The sequence below is a fragment of the Sus scrofa genome, chromosome 3, assembly GCF_000003025.6.
Source record: "Sus scrofa isolate TJ Tabasco breed Duroc chromosome 3, Sscrofa11.1, whole genome shotgun sequence".
Taxonomy (NCBI): domain Eukaryota; kingdom Metazoa; phylum Chordata; class Mammalia; order Artiodactyla; family Suidae; genus Sus; species Sus scrofa.
In genome coordinates this window covers 126,941,966-126,961,224 of record NC_010445.4, presented here as the reverse complement: position 1 = coordinate 126,961,224, position 19,259 = coordinate 126,941,966, and the positions used below count along the sequence as shown (strand labels likewise).

At 56.6% G+C, this 19,259-nt stretch overlaps 1 protein-coding gene across 7 annotated transcripts in view; it reads left to right on the top strand.

The window, feature by feature from the left end:
* ASAP2 (ArfGAP with SH3 domain, ankyrin repeat and PH domain 2) overlaps positions 1-19,259 on the top strand; it is a 161,976-nt gene that overhangs the window by 121,723 nt on the left and 20,994 nt on the right. For all 7 annotated transcript variants that reach the window (XM_021087867.1, XM_021087864.1, XM_021087869.1 and 4 more), the window contains 4 exons: positions 3,817-3,865; positions 3,946-4,112; positions 6,793-6,926; positions 14,442-14,536. In XM_021087867.1, the coding sequence (XP_020943526.1) occupies positions 3,817-3,865; positions 3,946-4,112; positions 6,793-6,926; positions 14,442-14,536 (445 nt within the window). The remainder of the gene's footprint in view (positions 1-3,816; positions 3,866-3,945; positions 4,113-6,792; positions 6,927-14,441; positions 14,537-19,259) is intronic.

Sequence of the window (19,259 nt, the reverse complement as noted above, 5' to 3'; positions counted from 1 at the left end):
CGATCCTGTCATCGACGTGCCCGTAACTTGGGTGGTGTTAGAAATGCCACCCACCTGACGTGATCAGGTCTCAGCAGAGCCCTTCAAACGTTCAGGTGTGAAGTTGGCTGGAGGCCCCTGCAGCACAGGTGTTTCTGCTCCTGGTCGCTTTTCATTTTTGCAGCACACCCAGAAGAATGGCCCCAGAACGGTCCACTGTGGTGAGTGGCCTCTGGGCGTCCCCCGAGGAAGAAAGAAAAGGACGAGAGACGCGTTCAAGACTCACAGTGGCTTTTTAGTCTTGGCGCTTGTAGGTGGCAGGGATACAGTTGGGAGGAAGGCAGGCCGTCATTAGGGGTTTGGGCACAAGAGTTGTTGTTAAAGAGAGACACTCCAGACGGCGCGTTTGGGGACGATGAGCCCTGTCCTGCTTGCCCCGTATCCTGAGCCGGAGGTGGCTGGTTTTTTTGTTTGTTTTTGTTTTTGTTTTTTGCCACACCGGTGGCATGTGGAAGTTCCCAGGCCAGGGATCGAGCCCCTGTGCCACAGTTGTGACCTGCAGGGATGGCTGCTTTTTATGAGGGTGTTGCGTCGTTATCATTGAGGGTGGGAAGTGATTTACTGTGTAATGAAATGCTGGCAGCGAACTTGCGAGAGCGTGGTTGCATGTGTGCTTCGCTGGGGGAGGAGACGCGTCCCGGGGTGGCGTTGACACGAGAAGTGTGAAAAGGATGCGGTGCTGTGTGTTCCGTTTTTCAGATTCTAGACTGACGTGTAAAAGAAAAAGTGCCCCTCCTGCTCCCAGCCCCGTGTCCCTGCCGTCTCGTCAGGCCCCAGGTTGAGTCTCGCTCCTCCCCAAAGCCCACGCTCAGATCCTTCGCTCGTTGAGGACAGCACGAGCCTGGCGAGCCGGGTGCAGCCCCAATTGTGACCGGCCTGGGGCTATCTGGCCCCGATGGCCGTAAAAATGAGGGTCAAAGGGAGCGCTGCGGGTACAGTCTGACGTCAGCCCGTGGCCAGGGGACGCGTGGCGGGCTTGAGGCTTTTCCGTGTCCTGAAGCCCGTGCTTTACCTTTAGACGCTGACCAGCACTGGTTGCACTGGCTGCAGAGCCGGGCGGAGTTCTGCACCCGGGGCGACGGGGCCAGCACACCGTCCCCTGCCTGGTGGGGCCCCGTGGGGGCCACTTGTGCGACAGCATTGATTTCAGGCTCGTAAACAACCCCAAAGTGTTCCCCACCTGCCGGTTACACCGGCCGGCCGGGCGCCCGGCGGCAGGAGACCCGTGAGCGAGCCTACCCGCCAGCCGAGTGTGAGCAGCAGGAATCTGCTCTGGTGCCTGGGGCATAATGGACACCGTGGATCCAGGGCTCCTGGCCTCGGACGCCTGGAGGCTCACCGAGTCTGGCTTGAGGCGCGGCTGTGCGTCTGCCAGGGTCCCTCGTCATCTTTGGCAAAAGCTCTTGTCTCTCCCTCCCACCGTCCCCCAGCGGGTAGGATGAGCCCTGTCCTACGAGCTGATCACCCCGGCTAGTCATCCCCCAGGAGGAGCTCTGGGGGCAGGGCCGTGTCCGCCGCGCGGTTCTGGGTTGTAGAGAAACTGAAAGCGGGTCAGACCCCAAGGAACCATCAAGGGGGACATCACGAAGCGGGAAAACCCTCCCCCGACGGGTGTCCTGCGGAGGTGGGGCCTTAGGGTCTCACTCTGCCTGCTGGCGGCCGGCGGGGACACACACCACCAAGGCCTGTGCGCTCTTATGACACCTGGGTGGTTGGAGAGGTAAGATGGGCAGCAAGGGTGCGGCTTCCTGCGGGGTCTGCCAGGCCCCCAGGAGCCGCCCTCCAGGCCCTCACCCTGTGAAGCCATCTCAGAATCCCCTGGAAGAGGAGGGGACTTGGCTTCACTTACTTCCCTGCAGTGTCGTCCATCCCCCCCCCCCCCCCCCCGCTCCAGGCAGGGGTTCCCTGCGCAGGTCCACCTGTCAGTGGGCCTGGCTTCTCGGACCTTTGTGTGGCAAGGCCAGCCCTCCCCGAGCTTGTGCAGACCTCTTGCCCTGCAGACCCAGTTCCTAAGCCATCTCCTCCAATCACGTGGTCACGCTGAGTGGGGTGGAAGGTGCGAGAACGGGGGGATGATCTAGGTCAGTCCCCTGGGTGGGCCCGACCACACGGAGGGCGCCTGGCCAAACGGAGCCCGCGCCCGGGGCGCAGCAGCAGCCCTTCCCCGGGCGCCGCCACGCTGAGGCTCTGATCGGCCCCACCCGCTCCTCTCGCTTTTCTTCTCCCTGAGTCGAAGCTGCTAGAAGGTGGTCTTGCTTTTTAGGCGCCTTGAGTGTCCTCAAGAGGGACTTGTTGTGTGAAAAAAAAAAGCTGTCACAGAGTCCCCCGCCTCGCCGGCATCCCCGTGTTAGGACGCAGAATCCACCGCAGGAAATGGGCTGCTCCCCCGTCTCCTTGGTTTTCCCATGTGGCCTCTGCCTGGTCTGTGCCTGAAGTGGCTCAGCAGAAACTCAGGGGTTTTAGGCCCGATGTCAGACACCGGCCTGTGGCACCAGCTGCCGTGGCCAGGGCTTCCTGAGCCCTCCGAGATCTGCCTCGTGTGAGATGTGGTCCTGTGCCTCCCCGGGCCCTCCTCTCTTCCCAGCCACTAGCATCTGGATCACAGAATCAAGCTGATTTTTCTGAACCCGACACAGTTCTCTTAACACCTGTTCCTTTCCTCCGTCACAGGGTGGGATGGGGCGGGGGGCGGGGGGGCGCCCTGGGTGTCGGAATTAGAGGCGGGAGGCGTATCAGGCCTGGAGTCAGCAAACCTAACCCCCGCTACTGGGCGCCCCTGGTTCAGCCTCTTAACCTCTCTGGGCCTCAACAAGAATTGTTCTGAGAAGCAGAGTGCTTTCGGGCGGGTAAAAGCCGCGGTTGGAAGAGGATGTGTTTGCTCACATTGAGGGGCACAGGTGGTTATCATGAACCCAGCGGTCCCTTCTGCCCCCTGCCCTGCCATCTGCGGAAGCTGGATCTCCTCCCTTTTTCTTTTTGTCTTTTTAAATGTAATTTTGTTTTTTGGTTTGTGTTTGGACTGACCTTAAAGCATTTCCGGGCAGCCCTTGTCCAGCCCCCACACGGACAGCTTAGTGCAGTTGTCTCCTGCTGCCGAGCAGTTAACATCAGCGGCTCCGCACCCGCCGGCACCAGGGAATGGATGGCAGCGGCGGCAGCCTACTTCCGGCTACGCATCCTGCTCCCATTTTCTCCCTTTCTCTGCTCCAGGATAATCTCCAGGATCCCACAGTTGGTGGCCGTTCTGTATCTTTCCTGGTCTTTCCTCACCTTGCTGCTTTCCTTTGAAAATTATTGATTACTTTTTTGGTCCTTTATCCCTCAATTTGGGGTTCTCTGATGCTGCCCACAGCTGGACTTAGTTACATTGTGGCCTGAAAAGCTCAGAAAGCTTGTAAAGACACTCGCTTCTGAAAAGGCTTTTACTATTCAGGGGGCCTTAACCTTTAGGGGCCAACTCTGTAGCGAGTTAAAAAAAAAATAAAGCTTTTGAAAGGGTGGTGATGGTTTTCATTGAAGGCTTCCGTTTGGGGAAGTTGCATCTCTTTAGACCTGAATGGGGGAAGGGCAGGCGCCCTGATTTGCATCTCAAAGCCACTGTCCCCAGGCTGCGGCGCCGTGCGGGACAGAGGGGGGGCTGGATGGCACATCTCTCCTTGATTTCCTGGCCGAGTTAGTTAAGACTCTGCCTGAGGTGAATTCCAAACCAGTTTCTCGTGGGTTGTGTATGGATTTCTGGGCGGGCTCCCCAGTGACGAAACCCCTCTTGCCGCGCAGATGACAGGACGTACCACTTTCAAGCCGAGGACGAGCAGGAGTGTCAGATGTAAGTAGTTTGGAGACGGGGCCTCGGGCGGGCCCTGGGCGGCGGCCTGTAAGCCAGCGTCGTCGCTCTTCTTTCTCTAGATGGATGTCTGTGCTGCAAAACAGCAAGGAAGAAGCGTTGAACAACGCGTTTAAGGGCGACGACACCCCGGGGGAAAACAACATCGTCCAGGAGCTGACGAAGGAGATCATTTGCGAGGTCCAGAGGGTGCCGGGCAACGACGTGTGCTGTGACTGCGGGGCCCCAGGTGACGCAGACCCCGCTCCCTGGCGCCCCCTCTCATTTCAGACACAAAGTTCGGGCGGCCCGGCCCGAGCTCAGGCAGCTGAACGCTGTGCCGCTGCGTCGGGGGGGCGGGGGACGGGGCGGTGGCGGCCGTGCTGCTCCGACTTAAAAGCTCCTGAGAAATGCAAGCAGGAGCGCAGAGCGAGGGCAGACGGGCCGTCTGGTCACTGCATCGGCTCCAGAGGCTGCGGCTTTTCCGGGACTTGATCCCTACCTTTGTGCCACGTCGGGGAACTTCGGCGGCAGCTTTAAGCCGCTGTCTGGCCCGTGACCCCGAAGAGCCACTTACTTTGTTAGATGTCGCTTTTCCTACACGGCAGTGAAGGGCCGGTGACATTCTTCTCGGTCCCCGTCTAGGCGTCCCATTCTGTGAAATGAGGTGTTGGTTTCTGTGTCTGGATAAAGCCGACTGGGGCTTCATTTGAATGGACACAGATTGTCATTATCGGTTTTTAAACAGCAGCGTTTTAAAAGTTGAAGGAGCTGGCTGACTCTTGTCATGCAGACGGAGTGACACCGGGCCGGGAGTGGGGCGCCGCGTTTTCTGAATGTTTTCTGAATGAGGAGGGTGTGGCTTGGTTAGAGTCGTCCTTTACCTCTCCATTCCTCCAAGTCTATGACAGCTTTTATTAAAAAATAGACACAGCAAAACTGGGACGCACAGTCGAGCCGTGCCATGGGGTTCCTGTTACCCTGGAGGCTGTATTTGGGGTTAATTTGAGGGATTCCCTCGCTGGGTCTCGGCAGGAGATGAGGTGGGGAGTGAAGCAGCGAATCAGGCTTTTTCGTGGACGAGGACAGGGTGGTACCAGGGCTAAAACACTCCCATGAGGAAGTCAGAACCGTGGCGCGTTGGTTGTAAAATGCTCAGACAGCGTGGACGACGTGCAGTTGTCTGAATGCACACTCGCGCCGACGGAAGGCAAGACGCCAGTAAGACACTGGAACAGGTCTCATGAAGTAAAAACCCCGGTGCCCAGAAGTATTCCTTACTCACATGCAGTTTTTATAACTCGAGCATTTAAAAAATAACCTCATGAAGCTCTGTTGTGGCACAGTGGGTTAAGGATCTGGCATTGTCACTGCTCTGGCGTGGGTTCTAGAAACTTCCACATGCCGTGGGAGTGCGCCCCCCCCCCAAAAAAGAAACCTTCACAGTTAACTGGTGGACATTGTTGTAACATTGACCCACTACAATTTTTTTTTTTTTTTTTGTCTTTTGTCTTTTGTCTTTTTGTTGTTGTTGTTGCTATTTCTTGGGCCACTCCCGCGGCATATGGAGGTTCCCAGGCTAGGGGTTGAATCGGAGCTGTAGCCACCGGCCTATGCCAGAGCCACAGCAACGCGGGATCCGAGCCACGTCTGCAACCTACACCACAGCTCACGGCAACACTGGATCGCCAACCCACTGAGCAAGGGCAGGGACCAAACCCGCAATCTCATGGGTTCCTAGTCGGATTCGTTAACCACTGCGCCACGACGGGAACTCCTTCTTTTTTTTTTTTTTTTTGTCTTTTGTCTTTTTGTTGTTGTTGTTCACCCACTACAAATTTTTGAGGGCAAAAGCCATGCATTCCAAAGAGAATTGTGGGAGCCTTTTTGGCTCATTGGGTCACGAACCCATCTAGTATCCATGAGGATGCAGGTTCAATCCCTGGCCTCACTCAGTGAATTAAGGATCTGGCATTGCCGTGAACTGTGGCGTAGGTTACAGATAGGGCTCCGATTTGGTGTGGCTGTGGTGTAGGCTGGCAACTGCAGCTCCCGTTCGACTCCTAGCCGGGGAACTTCCATATGCTGCAGGTGTGGCCCTAAAAAGCAGAAAGAAAGAAGGAAGAATTGTGCTGCTGGGGTAGGATCATGTGCTCAAGTATGTTTTATTATGAATTCATGTTTTCAGTAAATTCAACATTCCTCTGTCAAGCATTTCCATGGCACATAGTAGGATGCTTCAGTGAGTGAGTGAACATGCAGTGCCAGCGTGGGTTTGAGTCCAGCTAGAGGCAGGGCTGCAGTCTGGCTCTGCAGCCTGAAGCAAGACTCTTTGCCTTTCCGAGCAAGAGCTTCACAAGACACCTGCCATGTTCGCCTCCAGGCGCTCTTGTGTTCGGTGAGGTGTTATGGGAAACGCCTGTAATTTCCAAAGCTGTCAGTTTGAGCTGTCATTGCTTCTATTGTTGCTTCAACTCTGCCAAACTGAGCATTGCCTCAGCACGTAGTGTGTGTTCTCTGCCGGTCCTCTTAGCATGTGAAGACGTGTGTTGAGACTTCTCCAGGCGGTACTAGACTTAGGCAGGTGTCCTCTGCTGGAGCCACCAGGTTGGTCTCTATCCAGGGGCCTGTGGCCACTAGAGGGCGCTGTCACTGTCTGTCTGTCTTTTTTTCTTGTAAGTACAGCCTGTTTCTTGGGAGTGCTTGAGAAATGAATGGTAGGTGGAGCCTAGGAAGAGCGGGGAGAATAGATGCATGTCCATGTGTGACTGTACATTGGTGGTAATTAATGATGAATGAGGGTTCTGGCTGCATCTAGGATGGAAAATGCCAATGACGCATGGAAATTTCATATTCAGTAACTGCAAGAAAAAGATTCTGACCCCTGGCCCTCTACTTACAAGCACCATTTCCCCCATTCTCTTTGGCAGATCCTACGTGGCTCTCCACCAATCTGGGCATTCTGACCTGCATCGAGTGTTCTGGAATCCATCGAGAGCTGGGAGTTCACTACTCTAGGATGCAGTCCCTGACGCTAGACGTGTTAGGAACCTCTGAGCTGCTGGTGAGTTTCGAGTCCTTGATTTTGGAGCGAAAACACATGAGCTGAAGGCGGCTGAGTTGGCGGCGCTCAAATCCATTTTGGTTTCTTAAAATTCTGGGCTGGTAGCTCTTGGTATTTGCCAAGTGGATTTGGGCAGAAGCTCACTGGCAGTTGCTCCTTCTCGGCTGCTGGTTGAGGAGGTTGCAACGCTTTGTTCTTGAATGAAGTGAACTCAGAAAGGAGGGTTGCGACTGGCGTGAGGTTCTAGAATAAGACGCAGACAGAGTCCAGCTCACCCCGTTCATGAAGCAGGTGCGGAACCAAAGCCCAGAGGCAGGAGGGGACTCGTGCTTCCCCAGTTGCCGGCTCATCGCTGCCGGGTCTGGGGTCCCTGCCTGATCGCTGCCGGGTCTGGGGTCCCTGCCTGTCTCAAGACTGTAGAGGACTGTCCTCTGCTCCTTTTTGTTGCCTTTTGGGACGTGCTGCTCTTCGCTCTTACTGCCTTTATCTCTAAAAAACTCTTTCACCCTGGGCTCACTGCTAACACGCATGCCGTGCAGTGTACATCAGTATTGGAAGGTTGGAGCATTTTCTGAGGTGACTTTCAGAGCATGGAGACTGGCCCCCCCCAAGGAACAAGCGCATCACACCCAGGTGGTGCTTCGAGGCCTAAAACGTGAACTCTTTGGACTTTTCAGTCTGTAACTGCTGATTAGAAGACAGTACTTGAAATTCTTTCTCGAGGTAGCTGAGCACTGGACAGTACATATTAAGTGGATATTGAGTGCCATTGATTTTAATGTCAAGAGCAGTAATCTTGACAGAAAAAAATCAATTATCGTGGTCAGTAGACCTCTCAGGGGGCCGTAAATCTTATTGATGACTCCAGATCCAAGTGCCTGAACTTGTTAGGCATTTGGAACTATCTTGTCAAATCCTTCCCGTCTCTCTAAGGAATTCCTTTACTGCCTTGAAAGACAAAGCTGGGAGAACCTAGAGTGATTCTGGTAACATCGCGGATTGCTTCAAGTTTAAAACAAAGCAGGACGCGGCAAGACCCAAGCGGTGTGTTCTTGGTTGCACACTGCGGTTGTTGTTCCCGTGTTATGTACACAATCGGTCGTGGAGCTGTGTGTGCACGCGGTGTCCTGGGTCACTGGCGATGGTGCAGATCTGAAACTCTCACGGTGCACTTGCCAGAGACACACCTCACTTCCCAGGAGCGCTGGTTAACTGCGGCAGCTGCTCTCCTGCCCTCCTGATTTTTTTTTCAAACAATGGGAAGTGTTAAAAGTGGTTTCAGCTGCAGCAATACTGCTGCTTTTTTGGACGAGGCACTTTGCAGAGCTGTGTGTGTGTGTCAGCCCATCCGCTCTTCATCCCTGTGACCTTGGCGTGTTACCGTCATTTTACAAAAGAGGAACCGAGGCTTAGACTGTTTTAACAAGCACCAGGTTGTGTAGTCCTCTGCGCTGGGCCCTCTCTTACCGGATTCCAGAGCTCATCCTCTTACCCTGGCCGGTCCTGGGGTCTAATCCGACCTTTGGGGTGGGAGTGTCACCCCGTGGGAAGCATTTAAACATCACTACTGCCATCGCCCACCCCCCATCCCCACCCCCAGCAAATGCTTAGCGCCCGACTCAGCTCAGGGAGGGAGAGGCCCTGCTTTGTAGTCTGCCTGGTCACGTGATGAGAACACGCCCACGTGGCTGTCCCAGGCCACAGTGTGAATTAGTGAGTGTGCGCTGGGAAGGAGAGGTTCCGTAGCCCCCGTTATATAGTAGTTATGTAGTACGTTCACCACACAGATGCAGTGAGCTGTGGGAAGTTGGGAGTTTTGAGTATTTGGTACTTTGTTTTTAGTGGAGTTTGCTGATCATGTGCTACATGACCTGACTTTTAGTAACGGCTGTTTAACAGCTGGCTCCTGAAAGCTGGCAGGAGCCGGATCTCAGCACGTCTGTTACACCTGCTTAAATACGGCTCCGCAGTTGAGCGGGTGATCTGAGTGAGACCGTTGCCTGCTGCAGAGGGCGGCACCAAAGGGGCTGCAGGGGCCGTTTCCCTCTCGGTGAAGGACAAGGTGACCCCGATCCCTGGTCCAGGCCTCCGTTTCTGTCTCCCGGAGTCGGTCTGCTTGTCGCGGGGCGTTGGCAGTCGGAGCGATGCTCAGCCATTGAGGAGAAGCCAGGCAGACGGCTCGACGCTCTCTGCAGCTCTTGCCCGTGTCCAGGCTCGGCCGGAGCTGTAAACGCCCCCTGGTCTGAGCCTTTCTTCCTCAGGGGTTATCAGGAAAACAAAGGGCAGAGGCTGAGTCTCGTGAGATGTGTTTCTGCTCGCAGGAGGCAGCGTCTCCCCGCCTCTCACCCCCACGGCCGGCACGGTGGGCGTGACGTCACAGCCGGACGGAGCCCCTCAGCCTTCGGTTAAGTGACAGGCGGAGGGCGGAGCCCCTCAGCCTTCGGTTAAGTGACAGGCGGAGGGCGTGCATCAGGTGTTAGGATCACTTGTAACACGTGAGCATCCCAGCCCTTTCTAAAGCAGCACCCGGTTATTTGATTTTGCTTCGATAGTTGGATGCCTGAGCAAAAGATCTCCTGAAGGCTTGACGTGTGTGTGTGTGTGTGTGTGTGTGTGTGTGTGTGTGTGTGTTTAGAGTTGGGTCTGCGACACGGTGAGAACTGTGAAACACTAGCTGTCATCATCAGCATCTTCCCTCCAAGACGACGTGAATGGAGTCCTCCCGGAAAAGCCACCCGCGTGTCCTCGTTGTGGTCCCACCAGGGGACGCCACCCCGACGACGGCTCCGCTTGGAGCCTTTCAGGTTCACAGAGCAGTGGGCCCGTCTCCTCCTCCTGGTGGGTGTTCTTGTGCAGCAGGTGTTCCTTAGAGCAGTTCCCACTGTGGCTCAGCGGGAACAGACCTGCCCAGGATCCACGAGGATGCGGATTCCATCCCTGGCCTCGCTCACTGGCTTATGGGTCTGGCGTTGCCGTGAGCTGCGGGCTGGGTTGCAGAGGTGGCTTGGATTCCACATGCCTCATCTGTGGCCCTAAAAAGCAAAGAACAGACCCAAAACAAAACCGCCAGCCAGAGTCCCCGCGCCTATTACGGAAGTAAGAGGGTGAGGCGAGCGGGAAGATCACTTTCCAGCGTGTCTGAGGCGCAGTCTGGGCAGGGCTGTGACTTTCCAGCGTGTCCGAGGCGCAGCCTGGGCAGGGCTGTGACTTTCCAGCGTGTCCGAGGTGCAGCCTGGGCAGGGCTGTGACAGCCCCGCGCTGGGCTGTGCCGGGACAGGAGAGGGGACGGATGGTCTGACAGAGACAGCAGGCACACGAGTGGTTTTTCCATTGTCTGGCTGGCGTTGTGCCCTCCGTGGACGTTTGCTCCCTGCAGACAGTGCTGCCCCTGTCCGCCCACGTGCCCTCACATACTCCTCCTGATAAAAGGCTTTTGCTTAATTCTGTGCATTGTTTTCTGGCCTGGGGTTTGCTTGCAGGCAGTTTCCCCTGATGCTGTGTTGTGGCGGTTTCCCCAGTGCCCTTTTAATCTGCTTTTGTTGGAAGCACGCGTGATTTCCGTGCTCCTTGCGTGGAGTTCCGAGCGGCCGTGAAGGAGGCTGCTTAGTAACGGTCTTTCCCTTCACCTGCCTTTAGACTCACTTCTCACTCAGGGGAAGGAAACTGGGGTAATTGAAGTATTAATCTGATTAGTTCAGGGAAGCTGAGCCGTTTTAACTGCTGTAGCATGCACCAGCTTAATAGCCTTAGATTTTTAAAGCCAACCTCCTTTCAGAAAACCTCCTAATAAGCATAGATTTTTAAAAGGCCCATTTCCTCCTCAACACAGAAGGTGATGATTTCAGGTCACACACAGAATGGTGTCGTTGGGACTAGGCTCTTAGTGTCGTAGGCTTCATTTCACGTCGTAAGTGAAATGAGTACAGGAAATTTCACTATCATGGAATAGAATTTGAGTCAGTAGTTTTAAAATCTGCCATCAAAGGACAGGGTCAGAACCCTCCAGGAGCAGGTGTTACTGACCCCGGCCTGTGTTGTGACTGCCTCCTCCGCCTCCTCCGCGTCCCCCTCACGAGGTTGTTAACCCGCTGTTGGATGCAAAGCGGATCGTCGTCGTCCCAGCCGGGGGAGAGTGTGGCTTACCTGAGACCCCCACCCCCACCCCCCGGGGCTGAAATAAAGCCCCTCGGGCTACGAAGAACAGCAGGAAAAGGAGAACCAGCTACTGTTGATGGAGCGACTGTTCTGCTGCAGGCGCCGTTAAACCTCCCCGCAGCCTGACCTCTGATCACAAAGCACCGCCAGAGCCTGGGTGCTGTTCTTTCTCCTCAAATCACGACTCTGCACTTCTTTTAACCACACACTGTATCACAAAAAAATTGAGCACCAAAACGTATATGTATACCTAATGCATAGGTATACTTTGTAAAATGCGTCAAAAGTGGAGTTTTTAAAGGCTCAGGTAAAATGACATTTTTTTTCAAGCTCCGGAGAGGTTTTTGTGCCCCCTTCTTTGGAGGCGACAGACAGTTCAGAGCTCACTGCTGTCCCAGCTCTGCCCTCGGGGTCAAGTTCCCTCACGCCCCCAAGCCTTTCTCAGCATCTGTGGGTGTGCCAGGTGCTTTAAGCTGTCCACCCTCTGGGACCCGAGGGGCCCAGTCGATAACACCCCCCTCCCATACGTGAATTTGCAGCCCCCTGAGAAGTCCTGGGTCTGGAAAGCAGCCGAGCCAGCCGACCTGGCAGAGGATGCTCCAGGCCTGGGCAGAGGCCAGACCGCCTTGTGCTGCATCCTGTTCTTTTTGTTGGTTTGTTCTTGGCTGCATCGTGCAGCGGCTTGATGTGGGATCTCAGTCCCCAGACCAGGGATGGAACCTGGGCCACAGTGGTGAAAGCTCTAAATCCTGACCCCTAGACCACCAGGGAGCTCCTGTGTCCTCGTCTTCTGAGCCCCTCAGGTCAGGAGTCGTGTCTCTCCTCTGGGTGCATAAACCCAGAGGAAGCTGGAGAATATCACAGGGACCGGTGACCCTCGACCTGGAAACGTGAAGGCAGGAGGCTCCCCAGCCTCACCCCAAACTCTGGAAACCGTTTCCAGAGAAAACCTAAGGCCTCTTTCTGGCGCAGCTGGGCCTGCGAGGGGAGGTGTCGGGCTCCAGAAAGTGCAGCCCCGGGCCATCCTCAGGGGGATATGCACGCGGGTTTCGGCCAGTTCAGGGCGAGGGCATCTTGACCAGGTGCCTGCCCTGCGGGCACAGCCCTTCCTTCTTTCACCCTCAGTCGGTCTCTCTAGCCTGAGCCCCTCGAGCAGGCCTGTGTCCCAGTCCCAGAGCCCAGCCGCCCCAGGGCTCCGCGTGTTCCTGGACGGACCTGGGGCAGGGCTCGTGTCCTGGAGGAGCAGCAGCTAAGGGCCTGGAGCCCCAGGCCTGCCGTGGCCCTGTCTGCCTGGTGCAGCCCCAGGCCCTGGGGTCGGGCTCAGAGCCGCGGTTTAACCAGCCTTCCTGCACCCCCGGCTCCTGCCCACTGCACCCGCTGGGCCCCGCTTTTCCTGACGGACCCTGCAGCCTCCACCTGCGCATGCCTGGCTTTGTGGATGGTCCCGAAGGGGGCGCTACAGGCTGAAATCGAGAGACTGTGTCGCCCGGCTCTGGTGGCTCCCTGGGCCAGCTGTCCCCCAGTAAGCCCGCCAAGTCCACGCAGAAGGGAGGCAGCTTTTCCATTCCGGGGACTCCTCCTCCTCCTCGCGCCCCCTCCCCCTGCTTACAGACTCGGGGGCTCCTGGGGCGGGTGCTGTGGCTCGTCCCTCACTCACCTGAAAGGACGGTGTTTGGCTGTGGGACCGTGTTCACGTGGCGTCGCAAGAAGGGCGTCAGAGTGTGCCTGGCTCTAAGCCAGGAGCCCAGTACTCAGGCTCAGTCGGGATCTGACAGCGAGTGCCTGCGGAAGCCTTCTCGGGCCCTTGGCTCCTGGCCCAGTGTGTCACCTGCCCGTCAGCCTCGTCTCCGGGTCAGTGCAGGGAGGCAGCCTGGGCCTTTGCCCCCGACCTTGCCGCGAGGCCCCGGGGCCGGGACTGAGCCGAGGCAGGGCCGGTCAGAGCTTGCTGCCTTGGGCCTCAGAAGTTGTGCTCACTTTCAAGGACAAGGTAAATTGAGAAGGCGCCTTACCAGTCACGAGGCTGCCCGCAGGTCTCCCTCGTCCTTGAGCCTCCCTCGCGGTCCCCTGTCACGGTCCCCTGACCCAGCTCCCCAGGGCCGTCCCTCCAGCCGGCTCCCCCTGGAGAGAGAGGAGGCGTGCGGGCGGCAGCCTTGTCTCCCAGGACCTCCCACCCAGCCTTCGTCCGCCTCATTCATTGAGAGCAGAAGCTTCAGAAGCTCCTGCGTCGCAATGTGGAAATGAAAATACCTGCCCTTCCAACAGCCCTGGCTCGGTGCTCCCTTTCGGTTGCTTCGCGTCGTTAAAACGGAAGAGTCTGATCTCCGGCAGGTGCTGAGCTGGGTGCCCTGAAGGCAGCCGCAGGGGCTGCTTGGCTGAGACAGACCGTGTCTTGATCCCAGCAGCGGCCGCATCACACACGGTGCCCGGATCAGGGTGCCTTGATGCGAAGGTCCTCACTGGTGACCCGTCAGAAGGTTGATGCCGCGTTGAGGGCCTTCACCGGAACAGATGCGTTCTTAGTGCTCGAGTTGACCGAATTGCTTGTGTTCACCGGCGTGATCCCGTTTTCCTCATTGCAGCCTGACTAGCGAGGTGTCATCCCCGTGTTACTGCTAAAAAAAAAAAAATCAGGAGTTCCCGTCGTGGCGCAGTGCTTAACGAATCCGACTAGGAACCATGAGGTTTCGGGTTCGGTCCCTGCCCTTGCTCAGTGGGTTAAGGATCCGGCGTTGCCGTGAGCTGTGGTGTAGGTTGCAGACGCGGCTCGGATCCCGCGTTGCTGTGGCTTTGGTGTAGGCCGGTGGCTACAGCTCCCATTCAACCCCTAGCCTGGGAACCTCCATATGCCGCGGGAGCGGCCCAAAGAAATAGCAAAAAGACAAAAAAAAAAAAAAAAAAAAAAAAATCAAAGCTCGGATGAACTGATAGGCCCGTGGTCACGGAGCCAGTAAATAGGACCATGATTTGAACCCAGATCTTGGTTTCCTGGCCCAGCGCCCTCCCCACCACCCACTTGCTGGTGCAAGAACAGGGCATTAGATCTCTCAGCTGGGGCACAGGCTCTCTGGATGGGGGGGGGGAACCAGAAAGTCACGGTGGGCCCGGATGCTGCTCCCGCCCGTGTGGGGACTCTGCATGGACGCAGATGAGAACACGCCTCTGTCACAGGCTCGCTGCATCTTATCTCCAGCTTTGTGGGTACCTTTGGGGTTTGGGTTTTGTCCCGCTTCATTAAAGGCAAACCACTTTATTGCTGTATTTCTTAGTGGCCATTAAATAAATCATCAGTTGTGTGAGTGGTGTGGAGCAGCGGAATGTATTAATAATTGAATGCCCTGAAAAAGACTTTTGTGTTTGCAGCTTGCCAAGAACATTGGGAATGCGGGCTTTAATGAGATCATGGAGTGTTGCCTTCCAGCTGAGGACTCGGTCAAACCCAGCCCCGGCAGCGACATGTAAGTATGGGGCTGGCCGGTCTCGCTTTCCCCACGAGATTGGCCCTGAACCTGGAGCCCCAGAGGCAGGAGAACAGGTTTGGGTGCTTCCATTGTCGCTTCTTAGGGAAAGAATCAGCATGAGTTGTTTTTTCTTAAGTCCCTTTACCCCTTCTGGGCATCCAAATAGAAATTTGGTGTGGCGGTTTTTCCTAGAAGCCACAGGAAAGCTATTTGCAGACCTGCATGTGTGGCTGGGACGTGCGTGTCGCCCTCTGCTGGTGGTGCCTGGGCACACCCTCGCCTTGCCTCGGGAGGGTCTCTGCCGCCGCCCCGGTTGGTGGTCGTGGATACAAGACTAGTCTCAGTCTCTTTCCCGGTGTCTGCAAATGCCCAATGTGTTTCTTTCAAAAATTTTTTTTGTTTTTGTTTTAATGTTGACACAAAACGTAAGATGCTTTTGTGCCTCGTCATGTATCCAGCTGGCCTTTCACGGCAGAGCTGACAACAGGAATGTCCTGCCAGGCTAATCGAAGCAGAAATCCCCCAGAGCTCAGGTCCTTGAGAGAGAGGTGGCTGAGGGCAGGGCCGGGCCTGGCTGCCCCTGTAAACGCCAGCCCTGTGCGGTGCGGATGGCCTGTCTCGGGTTTACCCGCCTGGGAGTGCGGGAGGCTGCCCGAGGGGATGCTTCAGAGACTGCATCTGAGGGGCGAGTCTGGGTCGGAGCACCCTGGCGGGAGAGGGAAGGTGGGAAAGTGTGCCCAGGGCAGGAGGAAATTCATCCCTGCCACCCCTCTCCCTGGGGTAGCCTGCGAGAGACCTGCGGGCGGACTCCTGGGCGGCACTGAAGGGAGGGAGCTGTGGCTTGGAGACCATGTGACACGGGCGGCCCCGCCCTGCGCAGAAGCAGGGAAGGTCGATTTCTGGGACTGTTCTTGGGCAGCCAAGGCCCCAGGATCCGTGTTCCTCTGCGTTTGGGAGGTGACTTCAGACGGCCGGGGCGGGGGGCAGACAGCCTGCCGGAGGCCCAGGCGCCCCGTGCGCACAGGCGCGTGTCTGCCGAGGGCTGGTCGGTGCTGGACAGACAGGGTGTGGGTTCAGGATCCAGGCATGGGGCTCACGTCGCTTTATCCTCTCTTGATAAAGGCCCGGGGTTCCAATCCGTGCCTTTCCCAAACCTGGGGAGGCAGGCAGTACGGGCGGAGAAAGTCACGTCCTTAGATCACGGGGCCTGGGCAGGCGCCTCACCTTGTCCACACCTGTCCTCCAACAGAAACAGGTACAGCCGTCCTGACCCCAAGGAGCCCCTGGACACCAAGGGATGAGGAGGTCATGCTTCTCGTGCCTGGTGGGCCCTGGCAGCCCTGACTGCTCACCGTGAGCGAGGGCCGTGGCACTGACCCACGCACCCGGCAAGGTCGGGTCCTCTCGAGGCAGGTTTCGGTTGGCGAGTTACCCCAGGCGGAGCTGACTCCTCCTGGGCTGCGAGAGGTGTGTGTAGGACAGGCAGTGTCTGGTCCTCTGGAGCCTTTGCTTACTCATGAACACCTGCGCTCGCAGCGAGGGGACCAGCCACCTGGAATGCTATGGCCTTAGTCAACTTTGAATAAAGTGTGTGGTAACTAACTTCTTCCAAGTATCAGGGGCGCTTGATAAAAGCAGAGAATTCATTTATTCTGGAGTTAGGTGATTGTAAAGAATGAATGCTGTCTGCTTGGGCCTCTCAGATAGAAGAGTTCCAGCTGCCTCGATGCCCCTCCCCCAGCCTTGGCACAAATGAAAAGGATGTTTCCTCCTCCCTCTCTTTTTCCGCCTAAACTGAGGGCACATGACCCATGGGAGGGCCCAGTGCCCCCTGCTCCGCTGCCTCCTCTTCAAGGTTAATCACTGGGCTCCCGGGCTCCTGCAGCGCTGTGTGCTCTGTTTTAAGCCATTTCTTCCTACTCTATGTTATACCTAGATGTTTACAAATATTTTCCTAATAAACTACATCTTACTCATTTTTGTATTTCCCACCACAATATATGGCTTGTGGTGAAAAATACATATACAGTGAGTCAGCAAGTCAAAGGAGAAGTCCTCGCTCTGTGGCTACTGAAATAAGCTAATATTTTACTTACCGATTAAAAGGACAGAACTGTTTCTGGCTTTATCTCAGCGCAACACACCATCTGCAGATAAATCTGTTGAAAGGGAAGCCAAGGACCATCTAGTGGCCTGTGAATCCAGATGGATTTGGGGGTGTTGAGGGATATAAATAAGCAGGAAGGGAGAAGCAGCCGGATTTGCGTCTGTACAGAGGCCAGCACTGTTTCTCTGGGATTCCAGGCCCTCCCACGTGTCCTGTCCTTAGGAAGTATAAAAAGTGCTGCTTTCTGGGAGTTCCCCTCCTGGCTCAGTGGGAATGAATCCGATTAGTATCCGTGAGGATGTGGGTTCGATCTCTGACCTCTCTCAGTGAGTTAAGGATCCGGCATGGCCGTGAGCTCTGATGTAGGTCACAGACGCGGCTCAGATCCCACGTTGCTGTGGCTGTGGTGTAGGCCAGTGGCTACAGCTCCAGTTGGACCCTAGCCTGGGAACTTCCATATGCCGCAGATGCAGCCCTAAAAAGAGGGGGAAGAAATGTTCTTAGAAAGTTAAGGGTCCAGTTACTCTTCAGCCCCTTCCTGGGGGGTCCACTTTGAAGACTGTCCCATAGCGATTGTTGGAAGAGCCTAAAGCTGACACCTGCCCAGGCCTGGCTCCCATCACGAGGGACCCATGCAGTTTCATTAGATAGGCTGTCAGTCATCCAGCCCCAACAGTCACCAGGCAGCAGCCTGAGCGCCCTGCTGTGCCAGGAGGCCCTGCGAGGAGAATGCTGCCCAGCAAAGCTGCGCTGCCCTCGGAGCTGACCAGCTGCTGGAGGGACGGCACAGCTCAGCTGGCCTTGTGAGCCCGCAGGCACCGTCCACGGGCGGGCTGGGGTGATGTTTAACACCCATCCGCACTGGCACTGAGCTGCCTGCTCAGCAGCCGGGTCACATGGGGGCGCGGGCACTGACGGTGCCAGAGGCAGGGGTGGGGAGCACAGCCCTGGTGGCAGGGAGGAGGCGAGTAGTGCCCCAGCTGAGGAGCTGGCCGGGTTCCACCTGCCCAGGTACCGCCAGCCCCGCTTCATTCCGTGCAGCCATGGTAATTACATCCAAAACCCTCGCCACATGCCTTGATGTGCCCTCGTGATCCTGTGAAGCCCTGGGAGCAGGTGTGGTCACGGTGAGGTTGTGTAGCGGCCCAAGCCACCAGAGGGCAGGCCCGGAGCCGGGGCGAGGCCAGCCACGTGACCCGGCCAGGTCTGGGGACCGGGTGGCCTGAGAGTTGACCGCCAGCCCGTGGGCGAGCCAGGCCCGCCCTCAGTTCAGCCTTGTGAGATTTCAGGGCGCTTCACGTTTTCCAGAAAGAGGACAGGAGAACCGGGGGTTCAGTCGTCCGGCGTCGATCTCCCATGTCTCTGGTAGATCCGTGGGCTCGCGTTAAGTGCTGTTCCTGGAGGTTGGTTTTCCTTGACATTCTTTTTTTTTTAAACGGCTTTGTTGAAATGTGATTCACATACCATGCAGTTCACCCACTTTCAAGTACAGTTCACAGGCTTTCAGTATATTCACAGCCGTGCATCCCTCCGCAGGCCGTTTCAGATCCGTCATCCCCCCAGAAGGAAGCCCCGTAGCTGTGACCGTCACCCGGTCTGTCCCCTCCCGCCCAGCCCCGGGCACCTGCTCCTCTCCTTCCGGTCTCTGCACACTCGCCCGGTCCCGGCATTTCCCGTAAAAGGAACCACACAGCGCGTGGTCTCTGGTGCTTGGCTTCCTTCGTTCAGCGGGTGTTTTCAGGGCCCGCCCAGCTTGTAGGCGGGCAGCACGCCCTCCCTCTCGGGGGCTGAGTCCCGCTCCATAATATGACAGGCACCCCATCGTTCTTACCTCTTCACCAGCTGGTGGGCACTGGCTTGTTCCCTGGCACTGCCACTCGATTGTCACGAGTCATTAGCATTCGGGGTCCCCCAAAAATCCTGCCTACATTTTTTATCATTGCCGCTGCTGTTTAAGTCCTTGGAGTGCAGTGCCGAGTCCTCTTGACCAGGAGCTGCTGCTGTTTCGCTCTCCGTCTTTCGAGCTCATCAGTCTTTCTGAGGTCCTGCACTCACGGCAGGTCCTTAACCATGCGCCAGGTCGTGCACGCCAGGTCTCACAGTCTGATGGGGTGTGATGTGCACATGTGCACAGATGAGAAGACTGTGCAAAGAGGCCACATACTTGCCAGGGTCACATGTCGGGCTGCAGTGGAGCGGATTTGGAGCTGTCTGCTGGGCACCGTGCCCTCAAACGAGAGGATAGTCTCCGTTGAGGACTCCCAATCCCTCAACCTGGCCGCTTGGCCTCTAGAACCTGGGCCTTGAGGATCTGGGCAGCTGGAGGATTTCCGGCCTCTTGAAAGGGCATGGGGGGAGTTCCCTTGTGGGTCAGCAGGTCAAGGATCTGGCGTCACTGCTGTGGCTCTGGTTACAGCTGTGGAGCAGGTTCGATCCCTGGCCCAGGAACTTCCATGTGCTGCAGGTGTGGCCAAAAAAGAAAGATAAAAGGGCACGAGGCAGCGTGAACACGGTGCTGCAGAGACTCACCTGGAGCCTGCGTCCTGCTGCCGTTTTCCTGACGCTGCCGCTTGGTGCACGGAGGGCAGGCGGAAGGTTTCTGAAAGCAGTTGT